We start from the raw sequence: 16,765 nt of genomic DNA on the forward strand, positions 1-16,765 counted from the left end.
AATGGAGATGAGTGTAGGATGGGCACAATCTTGTAGTCTTGTTAGTGACTAAGGCGGACATATTACTTGGACACAGCTGTTGATTAATAGCTCATACAGCTAATGGCAACTAAGGGACAGTTGAATCCGAACCACATTTTTGCCTTGGTATTAACGAATTGGTCTAATTATGAGGATAGTACTGCGGATAGTCGTAGTACTCACTAGTGCAGACGTTAATCCACACTAGGGAGTATCACATCCACAGTGCATGCCTATAAATATCCACAATTCGTGACCTCCTATTAGCTGGATTTCAGGACGACGCCACCGTCCCAGTCTTCTGAAGGCCCCTTTCATACAGTACGTCGGGTGACGCTTGTGAGCGGGTTCCGCTATGTGCCAAAGTAATTTGTTTTGTGCCTTTCTAGCGCCAAATGACTCAGCATACATCACAATAGTCGTGTTTAATGTCATTATAATTTATGTAATCTTAAAACCTATCACCGTATAAAAAAAAATGCTTCTTAAAATAATTGACAGTTTTTTCTGAACTTTGTCCTTATTGTATGAGAACCATGATGTTGTCCGCTCCATTACATGATTTTTTTGGCCTCTGGGGACCTCAAATCGTAAAAGTAAATCTGTCCCGGGTCTAGGTCTTACCACGAGACCTACGGTAATAGCTTATTTCCTACATAGGAAATTCGGTAATATTCCCCATATGGGAAATTCGCTAAAAATAGGATTTGTTTTTTTATTTTAAAAGGGCATTAAAGAATAGTAGAATGCATTTTCCAAATGTATATTGTATAATACAACATAATTGACAACAACAATTCCATGCAGTTTATAATAATCACAATTTGTACATATCATACTACTTTGGAACTTGGCATTCGATACCTACCTGTTTTGACAAAGGAAAATATCTATAAACAGTTACTGGTCATATCTTAAGTAAAAGTAACATTTAAAAGGTTATTCAAAAGTAATTAAAATTTGTAGGTTGAAATTTTTGTTTGTAGAATTAAAATTTTAAAATATTCACTGACCATTATGGAACAATGCGAGATAAATTGGCAAGAAATAAAATGCTACTAAAAATTATGAAAAGACTGCACAGATGTAAGATTGTATAACAATAAATATATAAGTTACTTTAGTCTAAATAATACAAAACTACATACATTGGTAAGTGGTGATATGGTTGTACACGTGGAGTTGAGTTACAAGTTTAACTTAGAATTAACCAACTTTAAGTTAGAATGTTTTAGAGTTTCACTCATTTATCAGAATAAAGTTTTCTTAGATTATTATCAATAAAAAATAACATATTTATGTTGCTTGGATATTTAACATTATGAGTTTTTACCTTCACTTTTCTTTTACTACGAGAAAGGTGTTTAGGACTAGAAGCAATTTGTTTTGGATTGCCTGTAAAAGTAAGTATTTATGAAACACCTTGTAAATACTAGAGGTTACTTTTACTGACAGTCTAAAGCTTTCCTAAAATAAATCTTTCTCGTGGTAAATGAAAAGTTGAAATCATACGATCAATTGAAAACTTCAGTTAGCAATAATTTTCTTTTGATTTGTAAGTTTAACAAGCATCAACGCTATATTATTCCTTGTTACAAAGTAATCATTTGGTAGTCCTATAAAGGCTTTTTAATGGGTATTTATTCTTTTTTTTTTAAAGCTTGCTAAGAATTACGAAATTAAGAACTGTAATTTTAGATTTTTTCCTAACAATTAGAAAAATACCTTTCAAGGAGTATTAATTATAAAAATTCTTCTTCTGCTCGCAGAGCATAATATACATGGTATATTAAATAAAATTATTGACATAGATATATCATAGGGAATAGAATATTAAGAATAGAAAAAAAGTGTTTTACTCTTTCTCAAACGGGCAACAATTATCATTTAAGTCCAAATGTTTAACATTTAACATCTTCAAATAAAATAATTGCAAGCTTTACTCAACTCCTAATTCAAGAAAAGCGATAAATACGACAACTAACATCGATGATGATTAGTGATAAACAAAATCGCACAAGACAACAATACAGCATCAAACTTTTTCAGGTACATACAGATTTCCTGATAATACATAGATATAGTTTAAAGTATACACATATTATGCCCTTTTTGCCACTAATATGCTCTTTAAATATTCCTCTACATTGATTCAGTTAGGCCCTAATATAAATTTTCCGTATTATTTGATTTGTTTAAAATTGATGTTTCGAGGTATATAGTAGTTTTAAAACCAATATTCATCATACCTTGATTTGAGGACTGCTCTTGTGTCAAACTAACACAGAAATAATAAGATAGGATGAGAGAGAAATTTTTAAAGAGCAAATCAGTGAAATCAACAGTACTTTGAATTAAAGCTATCGAAAAGCGAATGTACACTATTTTAAATCTTTACGAGTAAACTAACTATGTACAAAGATTAAATACTAAATAATACTTCAGTCTCTTTGTAAAAATCTCCTCTGCCAAGCCATGGAAGACCAGGTCGTTCCCATCGGATACTTCCTTTGGATTACTCTATCTGTGGACCGGATCTGTTCGGAAGACTCCGGCCATCCATGGATACCCGGGTACCGACGGATTTCCCAGGAGGGCCACCAAAAAGCTGGTCTATCCTCATGTGGATTAGCGACATCTGGAAACCTAACGTAGGACTGAGTTTTTCGCACAGGAACGAACGATTCAGAAGGAAACCTAACCTGCGAACTGGGATCGAGGAGCGGTAATTCTGGGAGTGAAGATGGACTTGACTCACCGAAGACTACTTCGGTCCCGACCGGTTCACAATTTTCAAAAGCTGCGGAATCTTCACATCCAGGCCTAAATGTAACTGTAGGCCTGATGGAAGATTCAGTCGCGTCTCTAGACTCGCCAAAGGTTTCTGGAATCTCAGTTGTGAACTTTGTGTTTCCCTCTGTCGTCGCTTCTGTCGTAGAAGTTTCGTTTTCTTCTGGCAGTATAGGAGTAGTGTCCTCCCTAGTGACTGTCGGGTTGGTAACTATGATCAAGAATGGTTTTACTTGTATCTTCTCTCTGCTCTTTGGTGTGCCAAATGATTCTTCTACAGCCTCTTGGAAAGGCTGGTCTCCTAACATCACTGCAACATCCCCTTCCGTTGTTGTCTCTCTCCTTGACTCTGGAACATCAAAATGACTCGCATTATTTTTATTGAATACACTGTGGAAAATGTAGGTAAAATGTAATCTCTTATTGATGAATCCACATAAAACTTGAAAAAATATAACCACAATATTTACTACTACAGTATTGCAAACTGTGTGTATTGAGCAATTTCTTGTAATTCTAGCCACTTTCAAAGCACCATTGCGTTTCAAAAGATTTTGATGTTCTCTCTTCCTAAATAAAAATTTAGAGCTGTGGAATAGACTTGTATGTTTATTGTTCCATATTACTTACATTGACCACCTTCCTACTTAAAAAGGATAGGCCTACTGATAATACTCTACTAAATGATTTAAAGAGATTTTTCATTAATTAGAAGTTACTATCATTACTGAGCAAAGAAAACATTTTTCGTTAACATAATTTTAAAGTTACTTTCCATCACATAGATTTTTAATCTACTACTTGAGCTGGACTGAAAGAACAATCGTGAAATTAACTGAGCTCGTCTTACTCCTTAAGCAGGTAGTGTTTTACAGCCAGAACAAACTCCTACTTATAATAAATTGCTTACAAACAAATCCAACTGAAAGGAAAAATGAGAGGAGGGGTTGAATGTGTTAATAAAGAAAGTTTACAATCACGAGCATATCTTCCATGAGTTTCCACTGGAAGGTAACATTCACATTCACAAGCATTTCTTCCATGAGTATTTAATGGAAGTTTACATTTACAAAAGCATTTTTTCGATGAGTCTTCTTCAATGGAAGTTTACACTCACAAGCGGTTTTAACAATAGTCTTTGATGGAATTTTACAATCACATGCATTTTTTCCATTCATGAATATAAGAACACATTCAAAGGCATCCACGGATCATGGATAAACAATTTCTGCAAGCATTTCTTCCATAGATCATGGATAGAAGTTTACGTTCACAAGCATTCCTTTTATGTTCCGTTTACAGAAATGTTATTTCCGAGGGATTTACACTTCATTCATGTGACATTCATTGTAAAGTACAGAAAGTCTTCTTAATCATGATTTGTGCTGTTTAACAATCAAACATGTTTTGTGCTTTCCCTATGACATGTCTTGATGAAGATGAAATGTTATTTTTACAGAAGATGTAGATGTGAATGTGAAGTTATCAATTGTCAAAACTCACCTTGTATAATCATGTAATTGATTTTGTCAATAATCCACGTCTCAACTATGGAGTTTAATTTAGTCCGCAAAAGATCCATTGAGAGTTAGTAACAATGAGAAATAAATCTCTATACCTCTGTAAAAACAAACCGAGTAAGAAATTGGAAATAATTTTGTTGATGAATTTTGCTTAGGACCTTTTTAGATGTGTTATTTAATTTTTCAGGTTAAAAACTATTGAAGGTTTATTAAAAAATGCAAGACCTGTTTTACAGTTTTATGACCATTTATATCAGCGTCAGTTCAGAGCAAAGTTAAAGTGTCTTGACATCTGACAGAGAGCGTTAGTTGACGCTTTAATAACTGGATTTTTACTTGTCTCTAAAGCCTACATATTAAGATTGTGAACATCTTTGTGTTAGGAACATTTAAATTTGAAACTGACTAAAACTAAAAATCGAAACAAACAAACTCAAAGCTACAAAATTAAAATCCAAGCTAGAAGTTAAAATTCAAATACCTAATGTTGGGTCAGTATAGAGATCTTTCTCTGTGGTCGTTACTTCCGTTGGCTCGACAACAGTTGTAGATGAGACTTCTGGAGTCGTTGATTCGCTCATCGTCGTAGTTGGCCACGTAGACGTTTGTGGTGGGATTGTCGTTGCTCTCGCAGTCGTCGTCGTTCTTGTTGTTGTTGTTGTTGTTGGTTGCTGAGTTGGCTGTGGCGTCTTCACCTGAAAATAAATAAACCGATTGAAACAGGGTAAAACTGTGTGTTTCCAACGGCCAGGGAAGTTGACGGGTCAACAAATGAATAGGTCGTTGTCAGCTAATAAGTTTGTAATTGAAGCATTACAATTTCACTTTTCTCTCAATCCTTGTACCTCATTGGTCAGTTACTTTACCACACTAGTGCTGTAAAGTAAAACAACAATTCAGTAAAGTATACAATGTGGTAAAATGAATCTTTCCAAACTAAGAACTGAATTGAAAATTCTAGTTTCAAAAACGGTTGTAGGTAAAGGCACTTTACATTGTATTTGCACCACCAATTAATAGGTCTATAGAGGTAGACAGTTGTGATAAAAAAAAATTGTTTTAGAAACTACACTTTTGAGTTTTGACTATATTGATATTTACTAGATATTCCATCTTCATGTTGAATTTGTCACCAAGAATCAATAGTTATTTGTGCAACTAGTGAGAAAAGTGAGCAATTGACTCAATCAAGAGAAATCACTACTCACGAGCCGTATGCGAGTGAGGAATGGTTTCTCGAGTGAGGCAATTGTACTTTGAACTCGAGTTGCACATTATACTTTTCCTACAGTTACCATAAAGCAAATAAATTTGTGAAGAAACATAACCTATTTTTACACAGAAGTGAACTTTTAATATATCATTTAATGTGAAGTGACAAATACAACAGTACAACAGCTGACCAGCTGATTTACAGCCAGTGCTGCCAACGTATTTCGCGCGCATACGACGTTGCCTGCATGTTACGCGCTCACTATTTCGTGCCTTCACGTTGCAAATCTGGAGTGAGACAAAGTAATTAGAGTGAGACAATGTTAACATTGTCTCACTGATGAGCGAATTGGCCACTTTGCTTTCTCAAATCAGTGAGATAACATGTACATTGTTAGGTAACTGTAGGAAAAATAGATTGTGGACAAAATGTGTCAATGACTGATTTTAATACACCAACTTTTTAAGTCAAACTGATTGGAAATTTGACTGTAACCTGCAGCATCTTGCCACATCAACTATCTTGGTCTATCTGGTTTTGGTCTAGCTGGTCTATCTACTTTAGTACCTAAAGCAATGTCTCATCCTCACCTCTTGCATCGGGGGAGGAAGTCTCTTCTGTACAACAGACTCCTGAGGATTGTTAGCCAAGGGGAGGTTGATGTGGAAGGGTCCGGTTTCCTGGGGCTTTTTACTAGTGGAAGACGGAGCATACATCGAGTTCAGTCTCTCCAGGAAAAAGTTCCACTGAGACTGTTGGTTTACCTGCAAAGGCAATGGGATTAGTAAATAATTTGGATCCATACAACACTGAAAATACTGGGTGCTTATAGGGGATGATAAGTGAATGTTGGGTTTTTAATAAATGAGATGATTTGGTTAGTTACTGACTGAGATTTGCTGTTTCCTCACCATTAACACGATCGCTGCGGGCTACTCACCGGTGAGTGCTCTAGTTTCTTTCTGCCACCCTGATTGCTCAACCGTGAGAGCGACATCACATTTAATTTCTGTACCTGAAGGCAGGACCTCAGTATTTTATGGCTTCCACTAGTAATATAAGTTTATGTCTTATATTTTTAAGACATTACCAAACGTAACAAACAAACACATACAGGGTGAGTTTTAATTGTCCCCCCCCCCAACTTTTTTCTACATTTTTTCAAATATCAATCCCAGACCACTTCCAAACATTGTTGGGTAGTAAGTACTTCATTTTGACAAGGTGGTCATTTCCGGCCGCCATCTTGGATCCGCCATATTGGATGCAAAATTTTTTTTTCAAATGTAAAGGTGGGGTTGTGACCCATTATTTCGAACTACATTTTTACCCTGATTACAATGCCGCAAACCTTTTTTAAAAATCTTGATTCATTCTAAAGTTACGAGGGCTTTTTAAAACTTTATTTTTAGCCCATTTTAACATTGTGCATTTACAAACTAAGACCATAATCCCAAAATAGTGCTAGATAATGATAAGTATACACTACCAGTAATTGTCCACCTATTTTCACTTGGTTATGACTGATGTATTTTTTTCGGCCGCCATCTTGGATCCGCCATTTTGAAATGTGATAAATTATTTTAAATATGAAGGGGGTGTTGTGACCCATCATTTCGAACTAATTTTTTAAGCTGAACTTAATTCCATAATCCGTTTTTCATTTTCATTTTTTGATTTTGAAATATTGACATTTTTAACCAAAAGATTTCAATATTTCATAAATAAAACTAGATAACAAAAAATGGATTGCGGCATTGAGTTTAGCTTAAAAAAGTAGTTCAAAATGATGGGTCACAACACCCCCTTCATATTTAAAATAATTTATCACATTTCAAAATGGCGGATCCAAGATGGCGGCCGAAAAAATACATCAGTCATAACCAAGTGAAAATAGGTGGACAATTACTGGTAGTGTATACTTATCATTATCTAGCACTATTTTGGGATTATGGTCTTAGTTTGTAAATGCACAATGTTAAAATGGGCTAAAAATAAAGTTTTAAAAAGCCCTTGTAACTTTAGAATGAATCAAGATGTTTAAAAACGGGTTGCGGCATTGTAATCAGGGTAAAAATGTAGTTCGAAATAATGGGTCACAACCCCACCTTTACATTTGAAAAAAAAATTTTGCATCCAGTATGGCGGATCCAAGATGGCGGCCGGAAATGACCACCTTGTCAAAATGAAGTACTTACTACCCAACAATGTTTGGAAGTGGTCTGGGATTGATATTTGAAAAAATGTAGAAAAAAGTTGGGGGGGGGGACAATTAAAACTCACCCTGTACATATTATTCTTACAACTTTAGCTAGATACAATCTTTCACATCGCTAATATATGAAAAGGAATTAAAAACAAAACTGCAGGGCTTACCTTAACAAGTTTTACACACCGTCCCAGTGAATCTTGTCTGTACCCTTCTGAGCAACCTGAAAACAAAATTATGTACTCTTAAAATAATCACTAATACCACTTTTTAACACCTTTCCATGTAGACTACAGGATTTCACTCCCTAGTGTATTTTTTTTTTTTTTTTGTCTTAGGACACTAGGCATGAGCCCAGGATTGTTTTTCACATTACTTCAGGCTAGACCTAGGGGTTGCGGCATTATCACTTGGATAAAATCCATTGGTGACTTGGCGGGATTTGAACCCAGGACCTCAGGAACACTAGACCAGCTCGCTCCCCTTTTTCTTCTCTTAGATCTCTTGACTGTTCTAAACTGTACATATACTCTTCAAACTATACCAAAGCTTTCCTTCCCGTCCATAGACTGTACTAGACTCAGACTGTACCTGTGAAGGTAGGAGCTACGAAGACACTCTTGGGTGTGATGCGCCTCAGCAGTATAGAGGCGCCTGTGTCCGCGTCGTCCCCGGCAACCACCCAGTCACCCCAAGCGGGTCTACTCTCCCCACACACCAGGGCTAGGGTCAGCACGCAGCTCAGCAGCAGCAGCAGGAGCCGGCCATTCATACCGGGTCACGGCAGCCGGCCGCCCATCAGACTGAAACACAAATATTATTGTTACTATTATTACCAATTAGGTTGGGGATATATGCAGTGCAGGACTGAGTGCCTATAAGCTTTGACAAGGGACATTTTACAGCCTGAGACTTAGTGGAGTGAGTGCCAGCCAGGTATCAGTGACCGGTTCCACGGCAAGTATGGGGATGGAAAGATTGACCAGGGGGGGGACAGGATGAGCAAAACATATTTGAGGGATATAATGTAACTTAACTGTAAACTAACCAAACTTGCTGTTTATGACAAATCTGAATAAAGGTTTACTAATCGAATCAATATTTTCAATCGATTTAGGGGTAGAAACTGAAGAAGTTAAGAAACTGTACCCGGTCTCTGTTACATCCTGCCAAATACACCCCCTTCCACTAATACCCCTCCCCTGAATCACTCTTACGCTCTGGGGAGTCAAACAGTTAAGCAAGCCTATCTGACGGTTTTGACAGTTGATGACTCCCACGGCAAAAAATAGGGCGGCACTCACTCCGCTTTCCGAACATTTCAACAAACCCATAAACGAAATAAAACTGCTGCAGCAAACCTGCAGACTAAGCAAATTTCTATATGTCTGATTGGATTTTTACTAAAATATTTCCTTAACATGTCAGATTTCTTCGGTAATTAAATAACGTTAGGTACTTAGATTTGCTGCTACAAAGAAGGAAAAAATGTGTTTTTTCTAAATTATTAATAGTATTACAAAATTAATAAATTTGCCAAGTGTTATGTTATGAAAAATATATCCATTGAAAAGCAAATTACAATGGTTTACTTTTTTTTCTTAAGAATAATGTATGAGTTTTAAATGAACAGTTTAAAAAAAAAAATTCTGAAACCTTTAATCGTTCAACAACGCTTTAGTATACAAAAGTATGTTTTCTTAAGCTCTACATGAAGGCTGTGATACAAATTCGGCATTTCCAGTTTCAAGGGTAAAATTCGAAAAAAAAGTTTTTGAAAACAATTGGTATGGAACAAAATTTTGTTTCAAAACTCCATAACTACTGATATAAAGAAGACATTTTGCAAAATATAAGTTAAACATTTTCAAGGTTCATATCTTATATCATTGACTTTAAGTGAATTGTACAATCAAAACTATACTCTTTGGCTATAGTACCAAAGGATGTACTATGGTTTAGAAACTTAACACATTGGTTGTAACAGTTTTAGTACAATAACTACAACAATAATAAAACAAGAAACCAAAATATTTAACGCCTTCAGTAAAAACTGTGATTTGCAATACAGCAATGTACTGCAAGCTGCAGCGCTGGCTTTGCAGGCACTACACTAATTATTTTCTGTTCTTGACATATTAAACTACAATTTCAATAATAGTTATTTTAATGTTTCATATACATTGTTGTTTTATCAGCTGTTTCTTAAATCTTGAAACAAATACATCAGTTTAATCTTTAGCGAAGCGATATCAAAGCCTCAAAAGTCATGTATAGAATGACGCACTAACCCAATTGTTGCACCTGTCGAACAGCTGATACATTACCACCTGTTAGGTTGAATGTGGTTCTTATTGGCCTAACTTTGGGTTGATATTTCGTCAATGTAATACAACGGTTTGTCTGTTATATATTTCGTCTATTTGGCACGAAAAAACATACATGACGTTTTCAGAATATCTTTGACAATTTCTGAATATCACAAAACTATTAATCAAAATATTTCGACTTTTCGATATCTATCGGTAGTATAATCATTGTATTCATAGTAACAAATACAATCGTAATAGACGAAATGATAAAATACCCCAACTGCTTGTTCACAATAGCAATAATTGAAAAAAATCCGGAAGTTGTTTTGGACGTTTATCTTAAGTATTTCTATTTTGTAGCTTAGTTCGCATAATTTGGCGAAAGATATAGCTCATCACACGGCTCTTGAGCTGAACTCTTAAGCTCATGTTGAAGAGTTTGATGAAATGTACTATTATAGATCTCATATTTCCCTGTTGACATTCATAAAAATTCACTTTCAAACCGCACAAACATCATTTCCCACTAAAGACTTATGTTTTCTACTAAGTGGCCTCAGAAGTACGATGTCGCAACAACGAAAGTTTAATTTACAAGTTGGTGACAGTACGGTTTTCCACGGTTCATGTACTTCAACTACTTTCACGACACGTTTACCTTGACAACAGTTCCGTTTAGCTAACTATCTCACGTGTAAATATCTTGCGAGTAGTATAGTACTTTAATAAGTATCAAAATACCCCCGGTGCAGCAAACCTGCAGACTAAGTGAATTTCTATTTTCCTGGTTGGATTTCTATTAAATATTCCCTTAAAATTGTCAGATTTATTTTCTATCTAAATAATATTAACTTTTATTGAGCAGGCCTAGGTTTGCCGCTACAGGTTAGGTGTGTTTTTTATTGAAATGTTGATAGCTTAGTAACTTATGAAATAAAAAAATGCAAAATTTTATCGACATATATCCATAAACAAGTAAACTACAATAGTTTTCATTTTCTCCATAAGAATAACATGGGAATTTCAGTTTGAACATTTTAAAATTTTCTCTGTAGCCACTAGGCACACAACAGCGTTTCAATGTACTTAATAATTTCATTTTTTAAGCTCTACAAAATGGTTTAGAAATAAATTGCAAAATTTTATGTTTTTAGGGTCAAAAATGGGAAAACCCCATTTTACCCCCATAGACCCCCGTTCCCATGGTTCGATCACGCTGGTTCGCGAACTTGTTCGAATAAATGAAGGTTTACACGTTTTTACAGAATTTCATCAAAATCGGATAATTTTTGCTACATAAAAATTACATTTGTCACAAGCATTCTAATAAATAGCTAAATTAAACTAAGTTTTTAAATATAAATTGTCTGCATAATGAACATAGGAATCTCTGATTCGCACGCCATATCTGTAGTAAAGGCATGCTATCAAAATATTATGTATAATAAGCAAATACAAATGTAATAATTGTTACGTGGACAAAAACTACAGTCTCAAGGTTTTAGCTTTTGAGATCTTAAATGTATAAACAATAAACATGAAAAAACCTCACCAAAAATACATTTGATGAAATAATTCCCACTAATTCACTTATCTCCCAAAACCGTAAATCACCCACACAAACTGCAGACTAACGATTTCCAATTTTTCCATTCTTTATCATTCCCGAATTATGTCAAGTGCAGATAATGATGAGCCCAAAACCGTTAGGAAACACTCCAGTTTTGAGGTTGTTGACCTGTAATAGGTAAAATTATCTGTTGCGACATAGGCTGATCATCAATGACTAGACTAGACACACCTAGTCTCAAGTGCCGGGCTTGGGGACCGAGCTTGGCACAATGAAGGTTAGCTTCACCAATATAGAGGGGGGAAAGTACTCATCCCATTGTACATTTTGAAGCTCGGTTTTCATGTCTAGTTCATGTCCGGTGACACTGATCGCAAGTGTTGACGACATTTTGTTTCCATTTACGGTTAATTTTACGATTTGCTTTACTGGTTGGTTAAATAGCAAGGGAACGAGTTATTGTTTATGATTAGATCGTTTTATTTGGTTGAACGAGGTTTTAAATAACTGAAATCTCAAGAAACTAATTGTAAACAAACTACGACATCTACAGTGCACCGGACAGAACTAAACAATAACATTGGCTTCAGTTGTTCCATAATGATGAGAAATTGCTACTATAGTGAGAATTACTATCATTATGATTATAATGGTTGGAGGATTTAAGTTCATAAATGGGGTTTTCGCAGCATCTTCGTAGGTGCAACGTCAATGTTTTACATTACCAAATATTATCTTCATTAACATAGTTATTATCTTTTCTTAATTAACAATCTTCAGCATATTCATAAACGATCTTTATTTTCATAGTGTAGACTATTCTTGATAATTATACATTACATGCAGATACGCAATGCATTTTCATTCAAATAAGCAATAAGAACTTTGTCTCTATAATCCATGGTAAATATGTAACTGTTTTTTACAGTAGATTTAGCAACTGAACCATATTATTTTCTAAAATTTCACCATGCTAAGCAAGGGCAAAGCAACTATTGCCCTTCCCAAAATTTAGGCGGTTTAAGGGAAGGTTTCCTGGGTTCATCTACCACCTTTTTAGTTCAATGTATTAATCAGCTGTTGGCTGTAGTTTCTAAGTAAGGGTGAAAATTAGGGGATGGAATGGCTTCCCCAAACGGCCTAAATGTTGTTTTTAATCACTTTAACTCTTTTATCTTTGTGAATTAAATCCGGTTTTAAACAGCTGATCAAGCGAGTATCGAATCGCTGTCACGTTCGACCTTCGCATTTGCCGGGTACAATCGTTATCATAGATGAGATGCGATAACCGTATAATCTACCGGGCGATTAGGCATCTGGGTCAAGTTTTTATATGGCCAAAAGGAAACCTGACTCAATCATCAGGGATGAGTAGGCAAAAGCACTTGAAGTGAATGGGATTGGAGTTTTCAATTGGCAATTTGAAATTTTAGCTCAATTGCAAAGTGGTTTCTAGAAGTAAAAAAGACACATTCGAATCTTTTGGCATAGTGGTACCTTTACCAAAGGTCGTTCGTTAATTGCGCCAAAGAGTTCCTTAATTGCGCCAAGCCCAAGGTAGGTGTGAGTTGCCGGCAGAAGGAATGTCCTTGTTTACGTGTTATCCTAACTTAACCTAACCTAACCTACTCAATTATACAGTCAAAGAGGGCCACCATTTGACGCAGTTAATAAACGTATCGGGGTGGCTTCCTGGAGTAGTTGGCGCAATTCAGGAATACCAGACTACCTGACTCAGATCAGTTGGCGCAATTAATCCCCACCCTTACCAAATATTTGTAGATCAATACTATCACTATGAACTTACAATACTGTATCAAGTCTACTTTAAATTAAAAACTGACCAAATTAATCGAGAAAATCAATTTTACACGAACTTGCAACATAAGGTTACACAATTACAACTGCAAAGCTAGACGTTTGCTACATCTTCAGTTGTGTTAACCAAGGTTAATTCTTTCAATTCCCACAAGGCCGCGTCATACTCTTATAATAGAAGATTGCAGTTTCGTGTGTTAATTGTGACGACGAGGAAGCATTCTTGGCAATAAACCTAAACTTTAAAGTACCTTTTAATCTCAATTGTTCCTCGAGAGAGAAAATAGCATTGTGTAATAGCTGTTGTAACATTAGTTAATAGTTCCTTAATCAGTTAATTAGTTCTAGTTGCATAAGAGAAAAGTTAAAACATTCAGGATCAGAGTTTTTTATAAATCTTATTGAAAAATAAAACCAATAAATAAAGACCGAGCCACAGTTTAAATAAAGCACAATACCTTCCGTAATGTAAATGATAAATTCGCTCTACTATTCGTGATTTTTTCACGTCAAGGAAAAAAGAAAATCGGGGGAAACACCGGGGATTTTAGAACCGATTTGAGCTCAAACCAAACATCAACCCTACTTCATTGAACATTACTTAATTTGTAACTTAAAATGTTTTTCTATCGCTGATAGTTTAATCAACAAAAAAAAAAAAAAAAAAACTCATAATTTAACATCATATATTTCCTCACAAAAGTCGAAACAAATCAAGATAAATTCTAAAATCTCTGAGGGTATTTCTATCAGGTGGTGCATCACAAAATGTCTTAATGCTGCAAATCCAAAACATTCAAACCAAACCAACCTACTACGTCACATTGATCTTTGACAATCATGCAATTTTTTAGCAAGGCTTAAAAAGCGTGAGGCTAACAAGTAACAATTGACCTTCCACGTGCCAAGCTCGGCCTCCTCATAACATACTGCACCATTCCACCTGACTCTGCTCTCTTTAGTTAGGCTCGGTGTCCAGACCGGTTCACCTCGATATTTATGCGTAGCCTCGAAAATGCAATGTTCTATCTGTTCTTTGTCGAGTTCTCGCACGCGCAGGCCACACTAGGTTACTTTAAAGTTTAAAACTCCAATGGAAGAACATCAAAGTGGGTGGGAACCTTGAGGAATCTTGAATTTATTGTGTTTTGGACAAATACATCTGTCATGACGAAAATCGAATCAAATCCTATCACCGATGGACACCTAGGTTAGTACATAGGATGGTTTAGAGCCTACCTGAAGTTCTCAGTCTATCTAGGTTATAAAATATCGATCGGATAAATTGGAATAAAAAACGTGGATAAGTTAACTTTTGAAAACCCTCAATGAAAAAACATATAAAAAAGCACACAGAGAATGATTTCAAACGTCTGGGTCTTCTTAAAAGTTGGCTAAGCATAATGGTATATCAATTACTTTGCATACAAAGGCCCGCAAACTACTTTTATTCGTAATATTTGGCTTTAGTTCAAACGTGAATGCATTTAAACATTGCCAGCTACCATCGACGTCATTTTCAACTAATTGTAACAGTTAATCTTTACGTCTAAGTAGCTTAAAATAATTGTTTGGACCTGTTCCATCACTACAGCCGGAACAAATGTAGTAGGTACCTAAATGGCGAGAATGATTAAATGTGGGGAATTATGTTGACGTAGTTTTCTGCAAGCAATCATAACTCTGGTTCTGTTTTGTTACGGTAAAATTGCCATTAAAACAATGTAATTTACGGGCGGGCATTAATTGCGCCAACTAACCTGAGTCAGGTAGTCAACTATTGCTGAATTGCGCCAACTACTCCAGGGAGCCACCCGATAAGTGGGGGGTGGGATCATTAACGGGGCCGCAAGTGGTGGCCCACTTTGGCTGGATAATTGAGTAGTTTAGGTTAAGTTAGGTTAGATTAGGTTAGGATGGCACCTAAACAAGCTTATTCCTTCTGTCGGCAACTCACCCATACCTGGCTTGGGCTTGGCGCAACTAAGGAACATTTCTTGTGATCATTAGAGGGCTTGGCGCAATTCAGAAACTATTTGGCGCAACTAATGCATGACCTAATTAAAAATAAGAGAAATTGCCAAAACTCATAACGCTACGGAAGCGACTGAACTCATGGTTGGCATTGAACGATCCTTGAATGTCATCTTATCCTTCGCCAACTAGATTAGACTGTTAGACACTGTCTTGTCTGTCATTGTAGACAAGTTTTCTGTGAAAGTTTTAGCGACAGTCCTTGTTGCTTGCCAAGTACTTTCGATTGTTTCCCCATCATCCTCGTGAGCTTTTACCGCTCCGGGTGTCCTAGAGAGTCGCTGGGCAACGATAACGAGCAATATAGATAAATATTTACAAAACAAGTAATGACTTTTTGATTTGTTTGTTGTTTATGCATAGTATAATTTAATTATGTATCTAGCTGAAATGGATTTTTATTTTGAAAGGTTAACATACATAAGAATTAAATAAACTATTGGTATTGGTGATTATTATTTTTTACAATGTTTTAGTGTTAAGGTAGTTGAAACCTTTCTCTCTTAAAGTCTTGAAGTGATTTATATCTATAAAGATAGTGGGTTGCTAGCCTAGTGGACTAGTGGACAACATTTTGGAGAGTAGTTTTTACTTAAAAATATCTGTGAACTACATTTTTGTGGGAGCACAAAAATATCCACAGCGCAAAGCAATGTTAAACAATGGTTGAACTTAAGTCCTCTAACCCATAAAGGACTAGGACAGTGGCGTCGTCCTGTAATCCAGCTACTAGGAGGTCACGAATTGTGGATATTTATAGTCATGCACTGTGGATGCGGTACTTCCTGGTTTGGATTAACGTCCGCACTAGTGAGTACTATGACTATCCGCAGTACTATCATGATAATTAGACCAATTCGTTAATACCAAGGCAAAAAATGTGGTTCGGATTCCACTATAATCTGTAGGTCACAGTTGCCATTAGCTGTATGGGCTATTAATTAATAGCTGTGTCTAAGTAATATGTCGGCCTTAGTCACGGAAAAGACTACAACATCGCGCCACTCATCCTACACTCATCTCCATTCATCATTGGCTTAAAATACCTACCTTTGTATGGTCGCCATTTCAAAGAAAAAGTATTTAAAAAGGTATTAAAGATGTTAACAAACTCATTTCTCTATACGCTACGAAACAGTATAGCTTCTAGTGATAATCATAACATTATTAAACACTCAAATGTCTAAAACCTTGCACCCTTTGCTGCTTAACATTTTCAGCTGGGTGAATTGCTGTGAATAGTAAAGTTCTATATTCGTACACAACACAGCTGTC

The 16,765-nt window shown here is 35.8% G+C and overlaps 1 protein-coding gene across 2 annotated transcripts in view; it reads right to left on the bottom strand.

The window, feature by feature from the left end:
- Positions 1-768: 768 nt before the first annotated feature.
- Positions 769-16,765, bottom strand: part of LOC129000136 (mucin-2-like) — a 77,237-nt gene continuing 61,240 nt past the window's right edge. For both annotated transcript variants that reach the window (XM_054427058.1, XM_054427059.1), the window contains exons 2-6: positions 8,348-8,559; positions 7,924-7,979; positions 6,138-6,311; positions 4,816-5,029; positions 769-3,160 (exon numbers count right to left, since the gene is read on the bottom strand). In XM_054427058.1, coding sequence (XP_054283033.1) covers positions 2,463-3,160; positions 4,816-5,029; positions 6,138-6,311; positions 7,924-7,979; positions 8,348-8,528 — 1,323 coding nt within the window. In that variant the 5' untranslated portion in view covers positions 8,529-8,559 and the 3' untranslated portion in view covers positions 769-2,462. The remainder of the gene's footprint in view (positions 3,161-4,815; positions 5,030-6,137; positions 6,312-7,923; positions 7,980-8,347; positions 8,560-16,765) is intronic.

The sequence above is a fragment of the Macrosteles quadrilineatus genome, unplaced genomic scaffold (assembly GCF_028750875.1).
Source record: "Macrosteles quadrilineatus isolate MER2022 unplaced genomic scaffold, UCM_ALF_1.0 Scaffold_8__2_contigs__length_117827958, whole genome shotgun sequence".
In the NCBI taxonomy this organism is placed as follows: domain Eukaryota; kingdom Metazoa; phylum Arthropoda; class Insecta; order Hemiptera; family Cicadellidae; genus Macrosteles; species Macrosteles quadrilineatus.